General features: G+C 42.9%; 3 protein-coding genes across 5 annotated transcripts; 1 reads left to right on the top strand and 2 right to left on the bottom strand.

Annotated features, from left to right (window-relative positions):
• Positions 1–804: 804 nt before the first annotated feature.
• Positions 805–1,990, bottom strand: timm29 (translocase of inner mitochondrial membrane 29; the record flags this gene model as incomplete). Its single annotated transcript, XM_079747186.1, has 2 exons — positions 805–1,604; positions 1,831–1,990. 2 exons carry the CDS (start codon positions 1,988–1,990, stop codon positions 1,003–1,005), a joined length of 762 nt encoding a protein of 253 aa, XP_079603312.1. The 3' UTR covers positions 805–1,002.
• Positions 1,991–1,993: 3 nt separating this feature from the next.
• On the top strand, positions 1,994–7,911 carry yipf2 (Yip1 domain family, member 2). Of its 2 annotated transcripts, XM_079747184.1 has the most exons (9): positions 1,994–2,253; positions 2,522–2,584; positions 2,854–2,996; positions 3,378–3,455; positions 3,679–3,766; positions 3,959–4,075; positions 5,273–5,439; positions 5,941–6,123; positions 6,456–7,911. In XM_079747184.1, the coding sequence occupies exons 2-9, from the start codon at positions 2,554–2,556 to the stop codon at positions 6,543–6,545; spliced, it is 897 nt and encodes a 298-aa protein (XP_079603310.1). In that variant the 5' UTR covers positions 1,994–2,253; positions 2,522–2,553; the 3' UTR covers positions 6,546–7,911. The 2 variants fall into 2 exon arrangements, with proteins under 2 accessions (XP_079603310.1, XP_079603309.1); XM_079747183.1 differs by lacking the exon at positions 1,994–2,253 and having other exon boundaries at positions 2,298–2,584.
• A 547-nt stretch (positions 7,912–8,458) lies between these two features.
• On the bottom strand, positions 8,459–21,161 carry carm1 (coactivator-associated arginine methyltransferase 1). Of its 2 annotated transcripts, XM_079746908.1 has the most exons (16): positions 21,017–21,161; positions 19,100–19,225; positions 17,470–17,576; positions 16,918–17,022; positions 16,697–16,807; positions 16,167–16,344; positions 15,633–15,723; positions 15,334–15,415; positions 15,047–15,132; positions 14,851–14,940; positions 14,328–14,465; positions 13,666–13,755; positions 13,137–13,249; positions 12,445–12,522; positions 11,593–11,661; positions 8,459–10,056 (listed from the first exon to the last, which is right to left on the bottom strand). In XM_079746908.1, exons 1-16 carry the CDS (start codon positions 21,156–21,158, stop codon positions 9,920–9,922), a joined length of 1,743 nt encoding a protein of 580 aa, XP_079603034.1. In that variant the 5' UTR covers positions 21,159–21,161; the 3' UTR covers positions 8,459–9,919. The 2 variants fall into 2 exon arrangements, with proteins under 2 accessions (XP_079603034.1, XP_079603035.1); XM_079746909.1 differs by lacking the exon at positions 11,593–11,661 and having other exon boundaries at positions 21,017–21,159.
• Positions 21,162–22,569: the final 1,408 nt, after the last annotated feature.

The following is a 22,569-nucleotide window of genomic DNA, read 5'->3' as shown; positions in this document are numbered from 1 at the left end:
TGGTGTGTTCAATTACATTAGAATATTTGTCGATGCACTGAACTTAAAGGGTCCAGGGTCCTGTATTTAAAGACAGGGGTTAGCGGCGCCACCATTACTAAGAGCTGATCACCTGTCTTCGAATCGCTTTAATCAATCGCTCTATAATCAATCATATGATTTAAAGTCTCAATAATGACTTACCTATTTCTAGAAAGAGGAAAAGGTCAGCTAAATCCATTTCGTGAGACATATTTTGATGAAGGCACACAATTAACCCTAGCCTCATTTACGTAAGAGGCCTCTGGACGAGAGTCTACTATGGCAGTCATGTGCACCCTTCTCTGTACTACGGAGGTCCACTGGGGCTCGAGGCTATCAGGGAGTATGCAGCGTGCACGTGAGGAGCCACCATTGTTACTTGATTGAGCAGAACAAGCCACTTATTCTATATAAATGTATACTGGTATCTTGTGTCAGATGACAACAGATCTCTTTTCAAAAGCGAATTTCAGAGCAAAAGGTATAATCTGTGTGGCTACATGCACTTGCAAATGTTATAAAAAATTGCCTTCAGATATTTTGTTTAATCTATCAAAAAACATGTTAGTCGACATAAAATATATATTTTACTTCACATGGAAAATATGATTGATTCAAGTTCATCAGCTGTAGAGTAAATCTTAAATTGCACTTCAAAACAATCGATACAAAAATACTTATGTAGATATAAAAATATGTAGATCTGTGTGTTAGTTAAAAAAGTGTACGACAGTGCATTATTATTGGAAGTAAACCATTTATTTTTTTTATGTTTTGGTCATTTCATACTACATACACGTTACGGCTATATGCTTGACCCAACAAACGTAGAAAGTAATGAGCAATGTTTGGGTGCAATCCGAGTTAGGTGCTACTCTGCACCAATTTTACCCAATTAAGAAACTTGCCTGCGTTTGGTGCCGAGCCCGAGAATGTTTATTACGTTATAGTATAGTCTGGCGGTCAAACACTAGATAAAATTCATATATTTTTCTCCTTGTCCTCCTCCATTTGGATCGGTAGCCAGGAATCTTTATGCATCTTTTCGGTGGACTCTACCTCTTTGACAGTTGGGGGCTGCGTTGTCTGCATATGCACTGGTAGGTTCTTGAATTCCGCATCGTTCACATCATAGTCCTTCATCTTGGAGTCCAGTATCCACCAGCGTCCGGCAAAGCCCACATCCACTACCCGCTCATGAAGCGACCTCCAAGGGATGGACAGGTTCCCGCACTGGGCTTCGTAGAGGTCCGCCTCGGGGTCATAATCAGCGCAGAAGGTCAGGGCCACCAGTCCCAGACTGATATGGCGCAAACGACCTTCGTTTCGCAACTTCACCAGATTCAGTACGTGCTGGTCGGAGGTTTCACTTCGTATCCATGGCGACAGCAGACCCAGCTTGTTGGAGACGTCCAGCAGATCCGTCTCGAAGGAGGTTTCGTCCGGCTGGGTGTAGATGCAAGCCCCGGCACCGCCGAGCAGGCCGATGTACACGGAAGATTTAAGCGGGCGGTTCCAGATACCCAGTCCCACTTCTCGCACAGCCTCCTTGTAGTCCAAAAGCACGCCGGAGCACCACTTAGCTGTGGGGAAAAGGAGACAGAAATGCAATCATCTTCGAGATGTAATTTAACTTTGAATAAAAGACGATGGGGTAACCCCAATATTTGAGAATTGAGGAAAATTCGCAGACTGCAGGCAGTAAGCAGAACAAGTTTCTAAAGTCTGGACTCCATGTTGAATGTCAACTACATTTATCCAAGGACAAAAATACCAGGTAAAAAACCAGACGTTACCAGGGTTACTCACCCACTCTACTCTTTTTTAATCTCTCCCAACGGGTAGTTTTGACAGCCGCGGCGGCTGCGGTTGAGCACAGCCTCCTGGTCACTACGGAGGCAGCCATTTTCTTCCCAGGATGCCCTGCGTTGTCACGTGTCCAGGTTGTTGTCAAATGCCTCCACGTCATTATCCCGACAAAAGGACCTGGATGATGACAGCTGCTCCATTGAAATGCCGTCAGCCCGCATGATTATAAATATTTACGTTTGTGTCCATCTATATTAAAAGATTTTCAAGAATCGTTTTAACTAACAGTGTTTCTAAAACCGTCCTTCTGCACTGAAAACATTGACGTCCCTTCCAGCGGCGTGGATGTCCTGTCACCGTCGTAGCTGCTCTACCGTCTGCAGACAGGCAGCCACCAGTCCCTAGCAGGACCGCGTAGTCCAGGTAAGTCTAGTAAATGTGACTGCAGTTGTGCAATGACTTGTCGATCTGATTAGAAGTTTGTAGCTCAACTTCCGCAAACGACACAGTGACTGTTTGAAAGGAGCAGTTTATGATTAAGACATATATTGTTTGTTACTTAGGCCTACATAGCCTTCATGACAAGACCAGACATACTGATCACTTAAAGTCAGAACAATTATATTTCACTAAATGAACCGTGGTGATAATGCCACCATGTTACCCTCACCAAAAAAAAAATGCTTTTTAGTTTCTCCCTTAGGTGTTTCTCAAGTCAGCCCGATGGACAATACAGATGAACTCAAATTCCAAGGTGAGTTTGCAACAGATTGCTGAGATTCGATTATATACAGTAGACATTTGTTATTCGATACTTGTAATCGCAAGCAAAAGCAGTGGTGTTAAATATTGGGTAAATATCAGTGATACAGCTTGTTTCCAATCAGCTCTTTATAAAGTGGGTATGTGAGGGACCACAATCTTTCAAACGACTCTCAGATGGATCAGAGTGGCAAATCAAGTAAATGCCGAAGAACAGCATTCCAACAAACAAATAACACCTTTTTGTTTTGCCCTTGCCAGATTTTGAAGAGGTGTCCAACCTGCTGTCATTAGACCCAAATGCCACTACCGTGGCGGTCTCCGACTCCCTTGCCTCCCTTTCAGGGGAGGAGGATGTCAAACTAGACTTAAACGAGGATGAGGAGGGTCTCGAGAATTCAAAGGTAGGTTAAAGGTCCATGTTTTCAACATATGTCCTATTGCCAGTGACATTCAAACATGCCTATTTTTTGTATAACTATAGGGTATGAAAGAAATAACTTAAACCGGATATTGTGATTTTGCAGTGTGCTGATGCGTTTCAAAGTAGATAAGCTAATCAGGGTTATAACCTTTTATAACTTTTTCTAATGTCAAAACCAGCACTACACTATGCTGCCCCCCTTCCCAACATGGTGGTAGGCTTGACAGGATTAAAAAGATACATTTTTGAGTTGAGACCAACGTGGCCTCAACTGTGCAAGTAAGATGTTGCACAGGGCAGCTGCTTTTCCCAGTTCACCACTTAGTACAACGCTTTCTTTAACAACTGACTCTGCTCCCAGCTCTTAGGAGAGACCCCAACTGGAGGCTTCTGGACATTTGACTACTACCAATCCTTCTTCAACGTGGAAACAGTACAGGTAAAATGTTAACACAAACCTGGTGGTACTACTAACCCTGTATACAATGGTAACTAAGAAACTGTTTGAGACGGTGTGAATATGAAGATAAGCAACTGTTATGCATTGCCACTATCCCATTTTAATCTGCATCTTTCATTTATTTCTAAGTAGAGTTTCTAATCAAACAGGAAACTAATTTAGAATAGATTAAACCGTTTAATATAGGTTTTATGTTACACAGGTTATGGACAGATTGAAAGGCTCCGTTATGCCAATACCAGGAAGGAACTTCGTCAAACACTACCTAAGGAACAAACCAGATCTATATGGTAAGCTTAGCCCTAAGTACTTCACATTTTGCCTAAAAGGAACTTGATGGCAAGTGAAATAAAAATATAGCAAAATCTCTTTGCAAAAAAGTAAAATCAACAATTTGATTAACATGATTTGCTTAGCATTGTAGATTCCTGGACCATACCCAGGTGCATATATAATGTAGTTAATTACTGTGTGTGTGTTAGGTCCATTCTGGATCTGTGTGACACTGATCTTCTCAGTTGCTATCAGTGGCAACCTCTCTACATTCCTCAGCCAATTTGGAGACCAGACATATCACTACAGACCTCAATTCCACAGAGGTTAGTACAATCCATGCAAAATATATCTTGGCAAATATATGAAGTTCATTATTAAACTTGACTTTGCTGCCATCTAGTGGTTAATAATATGCTCGCCTTTGACTCTAGCCAGATGTAGTTAAAGGTGTCATATTATACCACCAGGTGTGAGTGTGATTAGGCGTTACAAGCCGTTTTGAAATTCATTCATGAAATTCATTCATTTGAAAAGCAACTTCACTACTTGTTACTTTACTTTCCCGTTTCTTAATTTACTGTAGATACATGGACAAACATCATAACCCTATCATCACTTAGTGTTTATTGTATACATCATACAAAATAGCATATAAAACCATATGAAAGAACAATATCCTTGTCTGCACAAAGAAATGCCTCACTGTAAAATCCACAAACAGGATAAAGTAGGCTATGGTGAGGTCAATCAGTAGCAACACACAAGTTTCAAAACACAGGCTTTAGGAAACATGAGAACAAAAATGAAGTGGTCAATGAAAAATATAAAAAGGTCACTTTATCCCATACAATTAAAACAGAAATGCACTAGGTAATGGTAAAATGTTTCGGATGTTGGCTTGCGAGTCGCAGGTATTTTATCTAGTATTTTTCTAAATCTGGGCGATTCAATAGTTGACAGGGGAAGCATGTCTTCTACAATGAACCCTGACACCGTCTTTCTGTGTCACCTGCTTCTGCGCTCCAACACTTGAGCACTCCTTCGCACAAGCAGCTATGTCACTCAAATCGATCGCTATGGCAACGTGCCGGGGCAAGCAGGCACTGCAGACACACAGGCACGCACCACAACAGATCAGAACTTTACACGCAGGCAAACACGGCTTGGGTAACGCAGGAAAGCGCGTTACTATAGTCTAGTAAAGTAGCGCGTTACCCCCAACACTGCAGGGGACCATGTGGAACTACAATTGTTGTGGAATCATACAACTATTATAAACCTCCCTAGCTTGACACCTAATAACAACCATGGGGAGTTCAACTACTTGACTGACCTCGGACACACTACTACTTGCTGCATCATGTTAACAATTCTGTGTTGTTTCTCTTAGGATAAAATATTAAGTGTGGAAAGGGACTTGGGTGAGACATCAACTGTATACCTTGGGTGGCACTGTCACATCGGTTTTGACGGTTGGTGACACTTGACTACTTGTTAAATATGATGTATTTTGTTTCTAGTAACCATAGCAGCAATAGTCATCTTCATGTACGCCTCGTTGGTGCCACTTTGTGCTTGGGGGTTCCTGACCTGGCGGAGAGGCGCTGAGGGCCAAATGGGATGCTACACCTTTCTGGAGACCGTGTGTGTTTATGGCTACTCCCTGTTCATCTTCATCCCTACCTCTGTAAGTTCACATCTTTTCTACCACCAAACTTTGCATCAATTATTTCAAGTACGCATCATAAATGTTAGGACCAGTTGTTGTGGTCTTTATATGTTTTAGTGAACTCATCCTACTTAATTAAAATGTATTGATGAAAAAAGGATTGTTGTCTGATCGTTAAAGGGCTTCAAGGACGACCTGATGCTTTACATCCATAAACTCTTGATTGGATTGTCATATTTGAAAGTATAGCTCTGGATTCAATTTGCATTGAAGTGTGGTTCATACCACATAATTTCTTACTTCAAAAGTAGGGGTACAGGTGCATATATGTTCTTAACCCTTTAACTCAACCAGGGTAGGATGAATAATATAATTATGTTTGTATGATTACATACAATTCCTGAATATATATATATATATATATATATATATATATATATGCCAGTAGAGTATGATGGTGGCTCAGCAGATTTCCATTGATGCATGTATCCAACCATGTTGTATTCTACAACCCTACAGCTACTATGGATCATACCATTGGAGTGGCTGCGCTGGCTCTTGATTCTGGTGTCCACTGTGGTCTCGGGGTCGGTGTTGGTCTTCACCTTCTTGCCCGTCGTCCGTGACCACACCAAGCTGACGGCGGCCATTACTCTGCTGACCATCTTGATTTTGCACTCGCTGCTGGCGATCGGCTGCAAAGTAAGTAGCCCGTTTAGTTAGATTTGAATCGAAAAATCTCTTAATATTTATCCACTATTGGAATATAATGGACCCATTTGACATTGATTTCAATAAACAGTTGTTTTCTGCTCATGTCACTCACCCCTTAACAAGCAGACTACTAGTAGACTAACTAGTACCTGCTCATACCATCTAAAATAAACACTCCAGATCCTGTCACACAGCAATGTCTTGTTTGACCTGTTTATATGCCAAACACTATGCAAACAAAATATGCATAGAATAATCTGTCCTTTTGAATTCAACCGGATATTGGAAATAATCAAACACTTGTTCATTGGTTCTTTCAGATGTACTTCTTTCATACAGCAGGTCACATGGCAGCACCGCTGACCACGACCCTGCCTATGATGACGACCCAAGGGACCCAGGCACACTGACCGTGTGCCTCTCTAGTTCTCCCTGCTATGTGATCAGCTACTGGTGATAAACTGTGACTTTGACTCACGACTTAAGTGTTATTGTATTTATTTTTTCATTCTGGTACATTGCAATGAATCTAGATTTAAATCAACATAACGTTGTGGTGCAATTCGTCCTTCCTTTCATGGCACCTTAACAAAATGCATAATCCAGACCGCTATACTTGTTGCTTGGCATTCAGCAGAAACCTGCGCAAAAGCAACACTATTCCAGTTAGAAGGGGCATGGCACTTCACTATCGAAAAGGCAATGTACCAGACAATAGAAATACCATAACTTCTTTCAAGGTCTCTAAGTTAGACATTTAAAATGACTTCACACCGGAGGGAAATCCACAAATTCCATTTTTAACAGGGACATCTAAATTTTATTATTTTCATAATGAGTGTAAATAAACAGATTATGATTCAGTGATTCCTTGATGGTTCACTTACTGGTAAGGGCTGTTCTTTGTTTTGGTCATCAAATATATTTACCTGTCAATCAATGCCAACTATTGCACTCCCATTTCTGTTGCTTACAAATAACCTGTCACTGCTTAATAAAAACACTGGTTGAAAGATGTAAAAATTGCATGCACCTTTCTTCCCAAGTTTCTGTGACTTACCTTTGCCATCTTCACTTAGGATAGTCGGCATGCCCACTGTTTGAGGGTGTTTAGTATACCATGACAAGATAACGTTCCATTGTTTGCCACCTGGACCTATACAATGTTATACCCTGAACATGGGTAAGCCTACAGCCTCTTGCTAAGCCACAGGATGTTCTCCCACCAGCACAAGACATCAGGGTAGATACAGGACGGATTGGTCCAAGACGATGAATGTAAGCCACGCTAAAAACGGTCACTTATTCCTCAGCTTAACCTTTGGCATCGGCAGCCCTTCGGCCAATGGTGTCCTATCCACCCGTCTAAAATAACCGTTATGTGCATTTTGTGAGGAAAGGATTTGCCCGCTCAGTTTACTGAATAGTTTGAGTATGTGTGTGAGTTGTCTAAAATACTTGTTTGGACGTATGGGGCATGTCAATGAAAAAAACACTAGACCATGTTGTGAGCGTGTGGTTATCCATTATAGTCTATAATACAAATAAAAGGTTTAGACCCCAACAACAATATTAAAGCTTCCTGGCTGAATCAGCAATTATCAGATTTGTAAAAAAGAAAAGAAACAAAAACATCAGCATGGGCCGTTTCATGTGAATAGTAGTGTTCCCCACCACACATCCATGAGATTAGAGTAATTTCATGTACCTGAGAAATAAATTGATGAAAGGCTTCAACAGACATCAAGGCATCTTTCAAATTGTAGGAAGCCCCTTTTTAACACCGTTAATTCCCCATTCCCCACCCTCCCCAAAAACCTCCCTCAAATCAGCAGAGGGACGGCCCGAGAAAACCCAAATTATTACGAACATGCTCAGGCTAACAAAGCTAACGTCGCCACCTAGACTCGGTAAGCTACTGCGCCTGCCCAATATGAGCTGATTCAAGAGTAGCCAGTTCTGAACTGGAAAAAGAATACCTTTAACCCTTAATACCAAATGGCCGCCACGGTAAACAATGGTATTTAGAGACAGCCATCGTTGCCTATGGTGGAGGACAGTTAACAAAAAAGGCTATTTATGGGCTGACAGAAACACAGACACAACAAAATGTCAGACAATGATCTTCCTCATTCACTTTTCATAATAAAAGTGGATACCACTATCTTCTACACAGAGCAATATAAGAAACATGGGCATGAGTGCCAATAGAGTTGCCATTACATGATAAGCATTTGGATATGTTCATGATTTCTATTCAACAAACTAGGAAACAAAATGTTTAGTAGGTCTACAGCAAGACTTGGATCCAGATGTGTGTATGACACTTTTCCATAATTCTTTTTTTTTACTTTGCTTGTTAATGATAAAAAAAAAAAGAGAAAATGGTCAAACGTTTTGGAAGCAATGTATAAATCTCTCTTCCGCTGCAATATAGAACCAAACACTAACACCGGACCTCAGGGACAGCACCAGCTCTGGTGAAACAGGATATTGCATCCATCGTTTCCGATTGGCCCAAATTGGTGGAGAGTGATGTCCTCACCCTGTACTGCAAATTAGAGACGGGTGCTTGGGGCTGGGCCAGTGTTTGGATGCTAGTGTTTGGTTACCATCAAGTGAAAAACGGAATTGGGGTTGGGGCATTTTCATGACAATCTCAAGGTAAGAGATAGGCGTGGAACTTAAGAGGTTAGGAACATACCAGGCAAGAATATGAGCGGTGGAGACAACATGTAAACTGGGACAACTAAGCTACAGGTTTTTCTACAATAAAAAGAGACCGCCAGGCTGACACCCAGCAGTCCCGTTGTATTTCATCAGGATACTCCGCTAGGGGCCGTTTAAAAAGAGTATTGGCTCTCTAATAACACTAATAGTTGTCTGCAAACACATTTCACTTTTTGGATTCTTTTAAATGTTTCTTCACATTTTAGCGGTTCATTTTTTGACATGAAACATCCAAAATATTTTTTCTTCCTCAGACAAAAAAAAAAGAAAGAAAAAAGGAGAAAAAACAAAAACGAAAAAAGGGCCTAGAGTCCCTTTGGCAGCCAGCGGGGCGATCGCAAGAGTTAACAGCAGCTCAGTCCAACAATCTTGCGAGGTTGCTATACAGTTTTTTACTGTGATGGTAGTGCAGTGAACTTGATGCTGCAATGTGACGGGGGTAAAAAAGGACAGTGACCTGATATCTCACAATAAAGATGTCCCATGATGGCCCCGTCCCCACCATCTGTGATATGGAGAGGATACGAGTGAAATGAAGGGACGTTCCTTTCACTATATATCTGGCATGCAGTCCTGGATGAGGGGTGGGGGGGGCGGGATGGATGGTGGTACTAAAAAAGTCTAGCCATGCAGCTCAACGTTAAAGAAAGATCCCAGATGCATTTTGTGTGTGTGTTTCTGTATGCGTTTCTGTGTAGTGTAGCGGGTCCCAAAAAAAAGTTCAGCGGATATCGGGTGGACGGAAGGTGGTCAGATAGCGAGGAGGAGAAGCAGAGTCGCTCGGAGTGGAGGGTCTTAAGTCCAGAAGTTAGCTTGAGTGAAGAGTCTCTGTGGCAGCGGAGGACGGCATCGAGGATAGTGAAGACGATCACGTAAAAGCAAAAAGGCTGGGAGGGGGCGCCTGAATAGTACTGGATTTGGTATACTGGATTTTGGCTGTGGCCGTTGAGTTTGGGCACCTTTGTGAGCTTAAGATTCAGTTTCCTCATGCATGAGTTGGGTGGGGGGGGGGGGGGTGGGGGGGGCAGGGGGGACGACTGGAGGAAGCTTCTTCCTAACTCCCATAATGCATCGTGTTGCTTGGGATGGCCATAGGCGAGGCCATGGAAATGGCAGCGCCTCCCATGGTGAATTGGTTTGTGACGGGGTAGTGAGTGCTGCTGCTAGGACCGGCCTGGCCCGTGTTTGCTCCTGGAAAGAAAGAAAATGAGAAAAAGAAATACGGTTAGTCTTTTGCAATTACTTGCTCCTCGTACCAAGTAAGCAGCAGACAGCCAGGAACAATGGAGGTAAATGGTTAAGAGCCATGTTTGAGTGCTGCATCTCTGGTTGTACCATGACATGACATTCAGCAACCAAAATAAATCTGCAGTTCTCATGGAGCACAAAGAGGATATTGGGAGGTGGCGTCTGAAGATCCGAGGCCCAGTGGAACAGGTTAAAAAATAAGAGAATTTCTAAAAAGGGTTTGTGTATTTTTTCCAAGCAAAAATACACAAAAATATAGATAGGTTGGAACAGAATAAACCCTGTCATTACTAGTTGGGTCAAGTTTTCCTAAACATGTTTATGCAGAAAATGTTGGTTCATATTTAATACTTAGCTGGACACAAAAAACACTAGTTTAAGCATCAATGAAGGTCTCTCCGTCGGTTCTGACTTTTTATGTTTGATTTGTTCCTGTCCTCCAAGTTAAGATGGTCTTCTTTACAAAGCAATGACCTTATTATTAGCCATAACCCATAAGCCATAACTTAAGAATGGCTTATTGGGCCGATGATCGCAGGATTGGGTTTCTAGTTGGGGTAAATAGCTTGAGTGGTAGGATATCAGGCATTTCAGGGGCTTTTTTGGAGTTATTTGGTGATTTTTAGGTCAGGGTAAGAATATTTCTTGGCAGCACGTCAGTGGACAGAGGAAGGTGGGCATCATACTGTAGAAGAATGAAACGGTTAAAAATGTAGATGAAAGACTGTCAGTGGCTGTTCTTGCTCTTTCACTTTCCAATAGCAAAGTGGGCTAAAAAAAAGAAAAGAAACGGCTTGGCCAGTCACCCCCAAACTCAACGGTGTATCTCTTTAAAGTCTTTGCGGTGAACCCATGATTCAGCTAGAGACGACTACATCTCCCCAGGGCTGATTATCTTTTAACTCTTAGTCAGTGTTCCCCAACCTTTTTTTGAATCAGTGACTCCATTATTTAGTATGTCAGATACATTTTGTGTTGCAGGCATCTTCCTATAACATGCATCTATTTTCACCCCATAAACATCTACCCCTAATATCAAACTATGACATTGTGACCCTAAGCACATTGCAACAACCTTTCCCTTTTTTCAGTCACGAATTGGACATCTTGTATCTATAGCTCATATGTCATGCAATCTACTTTAATATCAGTCCACATCCATCATGGCACTTAGAAAAAAAAAAATAGATAATACTTCATCTTATTCAAGCTATTTTGGTTGTATATGGGGATTGGGTTAACCTAGTAATTGTAAGTGCTTGGCACTTTTTTCTATGAACTTCCTTACTGTATTGACAGCGATCTATGGTTGTTTCTCTTTAAGACAAATGTACTTATTGTAAGTCACTTTGGATAAAAGCATGAGCTGAATGTCCTGCCCTAAATGTAAATGTATATGCATATCAGGTGACCCCAAGGTTGGGGAACACTGCATGAAGTGTAGGTATGGACAGAGATGCACCCGAGGAGTGAACATACCCTGGACAATTCCTGTGCTCATGATGGAGCCCATCCTAGAATGGGTGTGGTTCACAATCCCAGAGTTCACTGTGAAAGAAGGAGGCAAAGTGGTTGAGCGTGAAAACCCCAGTCCCCCAAAAAAAAGAAGGAAAAAAAACTAAATGGACAACAACACAATGACCGGCTGCGGCAGTCCAAATAGGTTTGTGCATTCTTATCGCGAGTTGCCAACCAGCGTTTGTTTAAATGCATCCAAGGGTGATAGAAATCTCGTGCCGTGGGTGTGACCATAAAAATAGAAATCTCAGCCAAGTTTAGTTGAGGTGAATGTTGACCTTGGTTGTAGTATGGATACAACCATCTTGATCCTTAAGACCACCCATTAATCACAGTATTGTACACTGCCACATGTTTTAAGACAGCCAGCTATAATGAAGTGCGCAGCCGATACTTTTTTAAAAGACGATTTTAATGAAACGGAAACATGACAACGTCTATTAGGCCTGTAACCACCAAATAATTAATAAAACAAGCTAATTGAGGATCATATAGCTTATTAAACGCATCTCCTTAAACCCAACAGTGAGGATTATTTTATGGGTTTCCCACGTAATTCCCAAACTCTGAGTGTCCTTCGTACCTGTGATTTTACACAGGAACCAGTCTCCGGGGTTTCCCACAGCACCTTACAGCCTAGGCAGCCGCCTGAGCAACACACGCCTGCCGCCTTAACTACGTCTCCCCCAATGATCTAAACTTCATTTACTCTGTGTATAGATCAAGACAGACATGCGGCCTGACAGACCGCATGAAAATAAGCATTAAATGCCCCCCAGGTCTCCCTACACTTGTGTGCGACTGCTTACTTACCTAACGGAATAAGGTTGTTGTGTGACACTGCTGAACCACTGCCGATGACCGTACTGAGGTCATAGGCCGCAGGCATCCCTGGAGGAGACAGAACACAGCCATTACAATCAAAACACCTGTGCAACTCTGAGATCACCATTAACTAATTTGACCTGTCGTTCGTATTTTAATCCGGGGTCTTTGGCCTTCTAATCGTGCCAATTCAACCGCATCTTAGAGAATTCCTTCCTACGTTTCCATTGTGGGGACATCTTCCCCTCACATTAATGTTTGAGGGCTTTCGGTTCAGGGGAGGCCATCCAACAGCATCTGAATGTGCACCACTATCGATCCCATTCGGGTCCGTATTTGTGATAATGAGGGATATACAAATATCACTTAACTTTGCTCACCATGCATGCGTTTTGTATACCCCAAGCTGACAATGCAGAAAGAGACGTTCCCAAAACCTTTTCACTGTCAACTACCTTTCTGTCCCATGCTGCTTTTTTACTCCAGAAAGTGGAGCAGTCAAGTCTGTGTGGCGCCTGCTTCCAGAATAACAACAAGGGAAGTTTAAGATGGATTGTTTCCATTTCTACGTTGGGGCCATGCTTGCTGATCAAGGGTATTGCTTTGGGCCGCCTGCTACACCAGGCCTAAACGACAGCTTACTTGACTTCTGGGGAGCGAGTCAATTCAGCCCCGTTTACCTGACACGGCCATGCCCTGGCTCATGCTGTAGGCCCCCCCTGTGTTCCACATGTTCTCTGAGGGGGAGGAGTAATGGGAGCCCGGAGGGGGCGTTGGGCTGGTGCCTGTGTACCTACAAATACATGATAGGAAGGCAGGGTTAATAATAGTAATAAAGGGTGGTACAATACAGAAAATTGATCAATTATATTGTTTAATGACAAGAATACAAAATACCAAAGAAGGCCAGAAATTAAAACAAATTATTGTGAAGTGTACTGAGATGAAATGATCATTGAATAACCCTTGAAGTAAAACTTGCAGGAATAAAAGGACAAGTTAAGACAAACACGGAAGGGTTAGACAAACAAAAGAAGGGGGAGGAACATCTGAGGCCTGTAGCAGTGTATTAGCTCAATTGCTTCAGAGGGTTCCATCTTTACACAAAAACTCCACACAAACAATCCAGCTTAATAACAATTAACTGCATCCTTTGGACCATCAACAACACCATCAGGTCATTAAAAACACACAAGTATAAAGACTCACCTGAAAAACGGGTTCTTCAAGTCCAAGAGGTTGCTGGACTTAGATCCTGTCTGGTCCACTTGGGCGACAATACTGATGTCATAGCTTTGTCTGGAACAAGGATGAAGGGAGGTCAGCAGTTATGTTAATAACCAACCAGATTTTCAGAGGCTCACTTATACTTTGTGCAGCATTTTGTGCATTGAGCAGAACTGTTATCACATCACCATCAGATTCAAGTTATTGGTATACATCTACATTGAGCAGATCAATGTAGATGATTTCATCCAAAGCTTTTATAAGTTAAGGTTTAGTTATGGTTCCACGTTGACGCAACGCAAGGGGGTTTACGGATCCATTGCGTCCTTGCGGACTCTCCTTGTGTCAACCGCAATGGCCTGACGTGCACTCCTAAAAATCGTAACCTTGCATCGAGGCGACGCAGCAGCATGGCAGTGATTGGTCCGCTAACCGAAACCTGATGCAGAACCAAAACAGGTTCACGACTGCGTTGAAGCGACTGCACGGTCATTGCGTGGCCTCAACATGGACCCACAACTAAGCCTTTAGGCTCCGAATTGATCAATTCCCTTTTCTCTAGCTACTCCTATTCTGAGATGAAAGCACCACATTGCAAAGGCTCACCGACGGCGTGCACGCGCCGCTACCTGCGGCCTTCCTACCTCTTGTTGGCGATCAGCAGTGCGGTGCCGGAGAGCGTGTCCCCGGCCTTGGTGAACAGCGGCGACTGGAGTAAGCAGCGGACCTGGTACCAGTGGGTGAGGGGCTCGGTGGGCGCCGTGGACAGCCAGACGGTCGTCCTGAAAGACGGCAGAGGCGATACGCAGCAGGGGCATTACCACCGAGGAAGAGCCATCCACTAGACAAAGACGGCTAATAATAAGAATAAGAATAAATTTGACTGAAATAACTCAAGGACGCTTTACAATGTGAGCAGGAACATAGAAAACAAAATAACCAAGGAGATGAGCAAACAAACTGGGGGGGGGGGGGGGGGGGGGGGTGGGGGGCACAGGCCGTAGGCAAGGTTGAAGTGGAGAGCTTTGAGAAGAGTTTTAAAAGGTGGGCACGGATGAGGCATTTCAGATGGGGGGGGGGGCAATGTCGGAGCCTGGTGCGGCTGGGCAATGATAGTGATGCGATGTGGAGCCGAGGATAAGAGACCCATAGATGATGTTGACTTACACTGATCCGATAAACGCCACGTCAAACCAGAAGGCCAGGCCGTGCACCAGGCCAGAATGCATCATGTGGAACTTGAAGGGTATCTCTATTCTTTAGGCAGAAGAGAAATAAGAAAATGTTAACAACTTCCGGAAATGCATTTATACATTGGACATTGCTCACACACGCACGCACACACGCACGCACGCGCACACACCTGTAAAGATCCTCTTCCTTGGTATCCAGGAAGTTGACTGTGTACTTGACCGACTTTGCCATTAAAATACGAATGTCGAATGTGTCCTGTGCACAGGGGAGAAAAGCAACACGATGAGACTCTACAAAATCAGATGGCTCGACTAGCAGTGGTACCATCAGAACCGGTGTGAACTCATCATTCTTCAAACAGTAAAGTACCGGGCTGCATTAGACCTCACTGTGGATCCGTCCTCTGGGGTCCTCAGACTACCAGCGTATGCGTGCGTGTGTGTGTGCAATACGTACCACAATGGGCTGGCGGAAGTACTCGTCCACAGCGGCCCCGCGCAGGGCAGAGAGGTCGACGCCGTGGAAAGAGGGCTGGTACCTAAAAGGTAGAGAGGAACCGAGCGTTAGAAACCACAACGCGGTAGAGACTGTCAACCCAGTTCACTGTAATTGCCCTTTCTGATTAGCTAACGAATGCCATTTCTCCAAATGATTGATGCATGTAAACCCCTTGGTTTTATGAACTCAAGCATCCCCACAGATTAGTAATCCCATTTTAATCCCATCCTAGTCCAATGACAATGAGCCGTTCCCACCAGAAATTGGCCTTGGTGAACTGCTCCATGTAGAGCTGCTCGTCTGTGAAGGGGGCCAGGTGCACGTCACCAAGGGTGGGGAACATTTTGCCTGGGAAGACACATTCAATTATTGCATTTCTAAATAGGCAGAAGCGATGATTGGTAACAGATCCCAATTTTTTTTTTTTTTAATTAAAACTGGAAATCCTCACAATATGTTGACTCCCCCCCCCCCCCCCCCCCCCCCCCCCAGAGCCAAGTCACATGAAGAGTGAGATTTAATTATCACAACACCAGACCAGAGGCCGGTTTGAAAAGCACAGTCGCTGGCAAAACAGCGACTGTGCTTGTCCAGCTCTGTCCGCATGTCAAATAGCCATCGAGGGTCTTGCCAATTTGCATTACCAGAAAAGAATAACCAATCCAAAATTAAAAACATAAGCATACTTTATTTCGGTAAGCAATAGGGAGAGATGCACAGATGAATAGGTGGGGCATCGTACAATACGGTCTGCAGACTAATCACTCTGAGCTACTTCTCTCAATGCTCACCGTTGGGTTTGAGGAACTTCTTTGCGTGCAGGTAGCTCTCCAGCATGCGCTCGTTGAACAGCATGTAGCCCATGGGCTCAGAGATGATGATGTCCACCTGCTCGGGGAGGGTCACCTCCTCCACCTTGCCGGGGATGACCACCACACGGTCACCGAGGCGGTTGCTGTTCACCAACACCTGAAGTCCACCCAAACACAAGGAACCACGGTCAATGGGGAAAGAGCCATAACGTTCAAGTCATGGAGACCTGAAGAATAGGTGCGAACAAGACTCTGCTTATTCGTAAATCATCTTCGACATTAATCATGTTAAAGGCTTATCTTTGTTGTATTTAACGAGGTTTGTATCATTTAAACATCTTTCATAAGAGACCTGGCCAAGAGAGCAGCAAAATACAACCATTATAAATATTTGTACGTATTGATTAGTAAACGGAAAATGTATATTCTTGTTAAACAAGAAGTACGTTGTTCAACCTATTTAGATTGAACCATTTCCTCTGAATAATGAGTGTGGAAGTGTTGCTCACCTCAGCATGCTGTGCCATAGTGCTGGCCTCCACCGCGTAGACTTTCCTCGCGCCGGCTTGGGCTGCGAAGAAGGACAGGATTCCAGAGCCACAGCCTACATCGAGAATCACCTGAAGAGAAAATAAAGTAACATGGCTTAGCAATGTGAATCGATTGACACTTTAAGGTGTTGTGACTGTACAAATCAACACTCCATCCGTTCCCCAATAAAACGAGTCACCTTGTCTTTGAAATCGACGTGATTCTGCAGAATGGCCCGTTGATAGGTGCCGGTCCGGACGTAATCCTGCATCATGTTCTGCTGCTGGGAGAGGTAGCCATAGAACTGCACGAGTTCCCAGAGAGAGTAAGAGTAGAAAGATCAGACATGATCTTGCTTGAAGTGCATCATATATGAAAAGAGCCATCAAGCTATACTGGTATGTACGGCTGGGCGATCTGGGAGTGAAATATAATCTTGAGCCATCAAGATTATATTTTAAAGCATCTTTCTATGCTTTAAAAGCATAGAAAGATTAAAGTTAAAGCATCTTTCTTCTGTCCACATGTCAAATAGCCATTGACAGTCTTGCCAATTCATATTAGAATTGGCAAGACATAAATAATCTATACAAAATTAACAACATAATATTAACATACTTCATTTCGGTAATCAAAAGGGAAAACCAAAGCACAGAGGAATAGTGGGAGTATTGGTATCGGTGCATCCCTATGATCTGATATTATAACGGTTGCATTATTCAATACTTTAGGTTTAAGGTTGTCGCCCCACCTGGAAGTACTGCACGGCGGAGGACTCCTCCGTCCGGTCGCTGAACACCGAGCGCTCCCCGCTGTGCCCACGGCAGTTCTTCAGAAGGTTATAGAATGAGGAGAAGTCTGGAACAGAGGACAGGCATACAACTGAGTCAAGGTACACATTCAAATGTACTCACTAAAAGGATACGGATGTCAAGGATAATATTGTGGTCACATCAATTCTAAAATATGTTGGGCATTGTAGGCTGTAGAATGCTGCCGTTAGCCCCCTGTGAGCAGGTGGCCTTTTAGAGCTGTGATCAAAGTCCAAGCTGTTCGCCCCCCCTATAGCGGCAGCCACTTTGATTCGGTAGGTTTGGTGGAACTATGCAGCGCCCCAAAGAAAAGGAAGACGGGATACCCGACACGCATTGCTTCTCTTCGATTAGGGAGGACCTTGTCAATGTATATTCTTTGGGGATATTGAATACTATTTTCACACGCTGTTGATGGAAGTTGAGCAATTTTTGTCATTCTGATTTTGAAAAGTGTTTTCATTAGCTGATTAGATTATTTCCCTTCAACTGTTCCTCATCAGGTATATGCATATTGGGGTGCAAACTTCTCACCATAGAACAACAGTCACCATTCACGTTGCCTGCATTCAATTTGCTGAAAATGAAATATACTACTTTTAGCCTTGTATATCATAATATAGATTAATTACCCTAATTAACATACTACAATAATTACAAACTATGCGTTTCAGCCAACAGAACAAATGCGGAACATTCAATTCAGCAGAAGAGCCAAATGTACTACCGAGTACAGAAGGAGAGAATCATTCTCCCAGTGCGAGTGGTATCATGATACAACAGCTGCGGTTGACAGGTTGCATTGACTTTTCTGGATCATCTTTAATTGTCTAGAATTGCTGCCAACCTATCAACGTTTCTTTCCCGCCTTTTTATTTTAATAACAGTCTAGAGTTTTCTCTACTTAGAAATTAAACAATTGATTAGTGCCACTGCCATTACACAAAGTGTTTATCAAACAATAAGGACATTTATTGGGAGCAAATTGCACACAGGAAGAAAGAAATATACATTGTATAGCTTATCGGCTTTTCCTTCTACTAGTCAAGCAATACTTCAGCATCATTAATTCAGCATCTCCATTCTCCCAATGGATTGGCTCACTGTTACAAACACACTAATTTCCATACACCGCGATTCGACCTCGATTATTACGAAAGAAGTGTCTACTCAACGACTTCCTAACGCAGATTTGGATCTTCGAGGTCACCCCTACTAGATTACAGAATAGAGCATGTCAAAACAGACAAGGATTGATTAAAGAATATGTCCTCTCTATGCAAATGCACTTAAACCTGCATGGTTTAAGTGCATGCAGACATCCATCCGGTGTCTGCATGTTTAGCAGTCCAACACGTCACGCAGACTGCCTCCAGGTGCATAATCAGTGTCTGGATTCTCAGCCTTACTGGCTCTCCAAAAACATCACGTTTTTTTGATATTGTCTTAAGATTTCTGTACTGTAGTAAATCAAAAAAATACTTTGGACTCTAGAATGACCATGGCAGTTGAAATGTATGGCTCAGCTTGAGGTTTTTAAATATTTAGTGTGTGCGTGCGTGCGTTTACCAGCTGGTGAGGCGAACTGTAGTAGGACACTGTTGCAGCCCAGTGTGATGATGAACGACTGCTTTCCCACGCGACTGCACTCCGTCTCCCGGGAGACGGAACACTTGAACACGCATGTGTCCTCTCCTGAAAATGAAAACAGTGGTGAGGATTTGGAAGATGCAAATCTACAGAGGTAAGCAACACAGCCTCACAAGTCTCCCACTAAAGCATCTTTATGCACATCAAGAAAATAACTATGGTAGCATACGACAGTATATATTAACCCCAACAATAATAATTATGTATATACTATTAAATATAGTTCAATAGAGTGTATAGTAATTCAAATAATAGTTTCATAATGGATATATATTATACAAGTCTACACATTCGCAGATGCGTGCCTGAAACCTCCAGATTTCCATAGGGCGCCATTAACGGGTGCAGACTAAAATGCCTCTAGACGCCATTGGGTAAACGAATCAGGGCATCAGAATCCACCCCATAATAAACAGTTGTGATCGGCCCAACCTGGGCCAGGTCTGCTGGAATACTGTCTGTAAGGAAGTGGTACATACGCTAGATGCCAGAACAGATAAAATATGAGCTTGCAGGTTAGTCTGGTTCCCAGGCTAGGTTGGGTAGAAGCGTGCTGTAGAGTTAATGTCAGTGTACCGGTTGCAAGTTCATAAAGTTTCTTTGCAAATCTGCACATTTCTGGCATGAAAAGTTATAAGGAGGTCTCAAAGTAAAAAGGCACAGTGGGCAGGTTCCGAGAGGCAATGGCTCATCTTATTCTTGCATTAAATGAGCCACTCTACACTCAAGGCCTTTAAAGCAAGGACGTTAATAGAATGTGTTGACGCTGTCTTAATTATTTTCCAATAACAGTTATGTTAGGCATGCAGTTTGTTGCAGGATGGTAAGCTAATATTATATTGCGTAAGGTCAAGTATAACCTGAGGAGAAGGTTTGACTTTAGGTTAAGGATCCAAACTTTGACAGCTGGATGAAATTAATTGCATGATCCTCCTTACTCAATAGTGAAAACGAATAGGAGTGGGCAGGTCTACTTTATATGCAAATATGACTACAAATGAGTAAGGAGATGGGGTCCCATCTTATTTCAGCATGTCACGCACAACACGTGCACGCGGTTGGTCACCAAACAGCTTGAAAACTGGTAGGGGCATAATACCGGCAGGGGACTACGCTATTGTTCCGGTGAGAACAAAGATGAATGCTTAACTAATGTCGGCCCCCCTCTCGCTAAGAAAAGTGGGAAAAGACAAAATACTAGTCATTACTAAAGGCACCACATTAAAGCCAGGATTGTACTTGCATTATTACCGTTACATTACAAAAAAAGGAAGTAAGTGAGCCTCGAGTGTGCAACGTAATGGATAATGAAAAATCAGTCAGTCTTACTTTCTCATGCCCGAAAACAATCGCGAGTTTGCTAGCTTTAGCCATAACGCTTCTGGGGGTACTCGATTCATTGTAGTTAAATCAAAACCGCCATCAACAACAAAGGCAAGACGGGCAGCGGGTCGGCATGCTGCGTCGCGGTCCTCGATTCAAACTGTACCACGGTATTGTTCAGCTAGCCAGGTATTAGGGACATTATAATGAAACGGCTAGCTGATACAGCCGGACGCTGGCGTTCGTGCTGCAAGTTTCCCCATGCCTCCAAAATACCGCGGGGAACAAATAAAATGCATTTTAAAAGCCCCCTGGGCCCTAAAAGCGTCCCCGCTTTCAACGGCTCCATTGCGATTTACATGGAATCAGGCTAAAGTTGGATCTGCGCTAGCCGTCTTCCCTAGGTTACCTCTACATATGGACAGAACTAGCCGTATACGGTACATAGCATTAGCATTAATAGCTAAAGCAGGCCGAACATCTGAAGATGGGCAAATACACAACCCCGCTCACCATTGGAGAGATTGATAAGTGCCGCGTCTTGTGTGGTTTTCACTTCAAGACGCAATGGTTGTTGCTCAGAGTGGCGCTGTATGTCTCCGTTCGCATCTCCGATGGAGAGGAGCCGCACGCCGGGAAACACCGACATCGCCATCTTCGATCTGGAGAGGTAGAGATAGCTGCGAGTCGGCGGCGCTGACGTCCAATAGAAATGTGCCGTTCTTCTTCGCTCTTTGTTTGTGCGCGTGTTTGCGCGCGCGTGTGAGGTTATGGTGTTGGTGGAGACATAAAAGATAAAACTTATACGTCTTGTCGACACATTGACATGTATGGATGGGTCTATCTGCGTTGGCCCTCAGTGTTGTATCGCTGTTTTTTTAATCGTCGGCTTAATAGGATTAATAGGATGATCTCAGGTATCAATGTGCGATTAACCATTATTGCGTGATTCATTTGAATGATGTTGTGGTGACATGACACATTAGGTATTTTAATGCTGAGAGGATTGGCGTTAACATTGTCATACAATGTATTGTTTCATTCACTGTACAATATACTGGCGGGAAATAATGGGGCGTTCAAGTGCCCTTCAGGGACTAGGAAAGTTTGTGACCTTCCGACGATGAAGTAATGTTTGCTACGTCAGCGTTAATTTCAGATCTCCATTCTGAGTTTCTATGTTTTTTCTTCCACCATACATTCTGATTCATAATGCCCATCTTGTAATTTACAAAAAAAGGAAGCTAAATAAAATGCACGAATCTGATTCAATCATTTTGTCATGCTTTTCATTTAACTGTGTGTGTGTGTGTGTGTGGGTGTGTGTGTGTGTGTGGGGGGGGGGGGGGATGGAGTGGGTATTTGTGTTTGTGTGTCCCAAGTCCAACTGAAGGATTGCCTTGTTCAGAGGCTACAGGGGACACTAACAACTGCTTTGGATGCCATTGCATCACATAATCACAGTGAAATTGTTTTTATGCTTTTTAGGTTATTGAAAAAGTAACACATATGATATATCTAGGTGGGGTACAACCTCAGAGTATCAATGTGCAGTTGCACTAGTGTTTCTTTGAAGTGACTAGCAGCAGCAGCAGAGGAAGCATGTGGCTGCCTGTATTGCCAGTATATTTGTCTTCCATGCAACATATGGCCTGCTGTATGATCCTCAAGTGAACTATGGTCTAACGATGCGATATTGATGCAGGTTATTCACCTGTCTCAAATAACTATTTCTTCACCAAGAGCATTCAAATTAATAGATGTATTACTGTTGTATGTTATTTATTAAATAACATGTAAAATCAATTCTTCAATATTTACTCTAAACAGACTTAAAATGCAAATTAGTTTTAATATAGAGATGTATAACATTATGATGCTAAAACTACATAACTTGGATTTGTTATCAAGCCATAATTTATAATGAAAAAATGAGTGTGTTTGTATTGGCCTATCACAAACGTTATCCCCCAACTATCCTAACGCAAAATCAAGGTTTCATTCAAATCAAAAATCGAACATCAGTCAAATTAAATACCAATCCATTTTATTACAATATGATACTT

Source organism: Pollachius pollachius, assembly GCF_949987615.1.
Source record: "Pollachius pollachius genome assembly, chromosome: 11".
Lineage (NCBI taxonomy): Eukaryota > Metazoa > Chordata > Actinopteri > Gadiformes > Gadidae > Pollachius > Pollachius pollachius.
The sequence above is the reverse complement of the archived record's forward strand: the minus strand, read 5'-3'. Positions and strand labels throughout refer to the sequence as shown.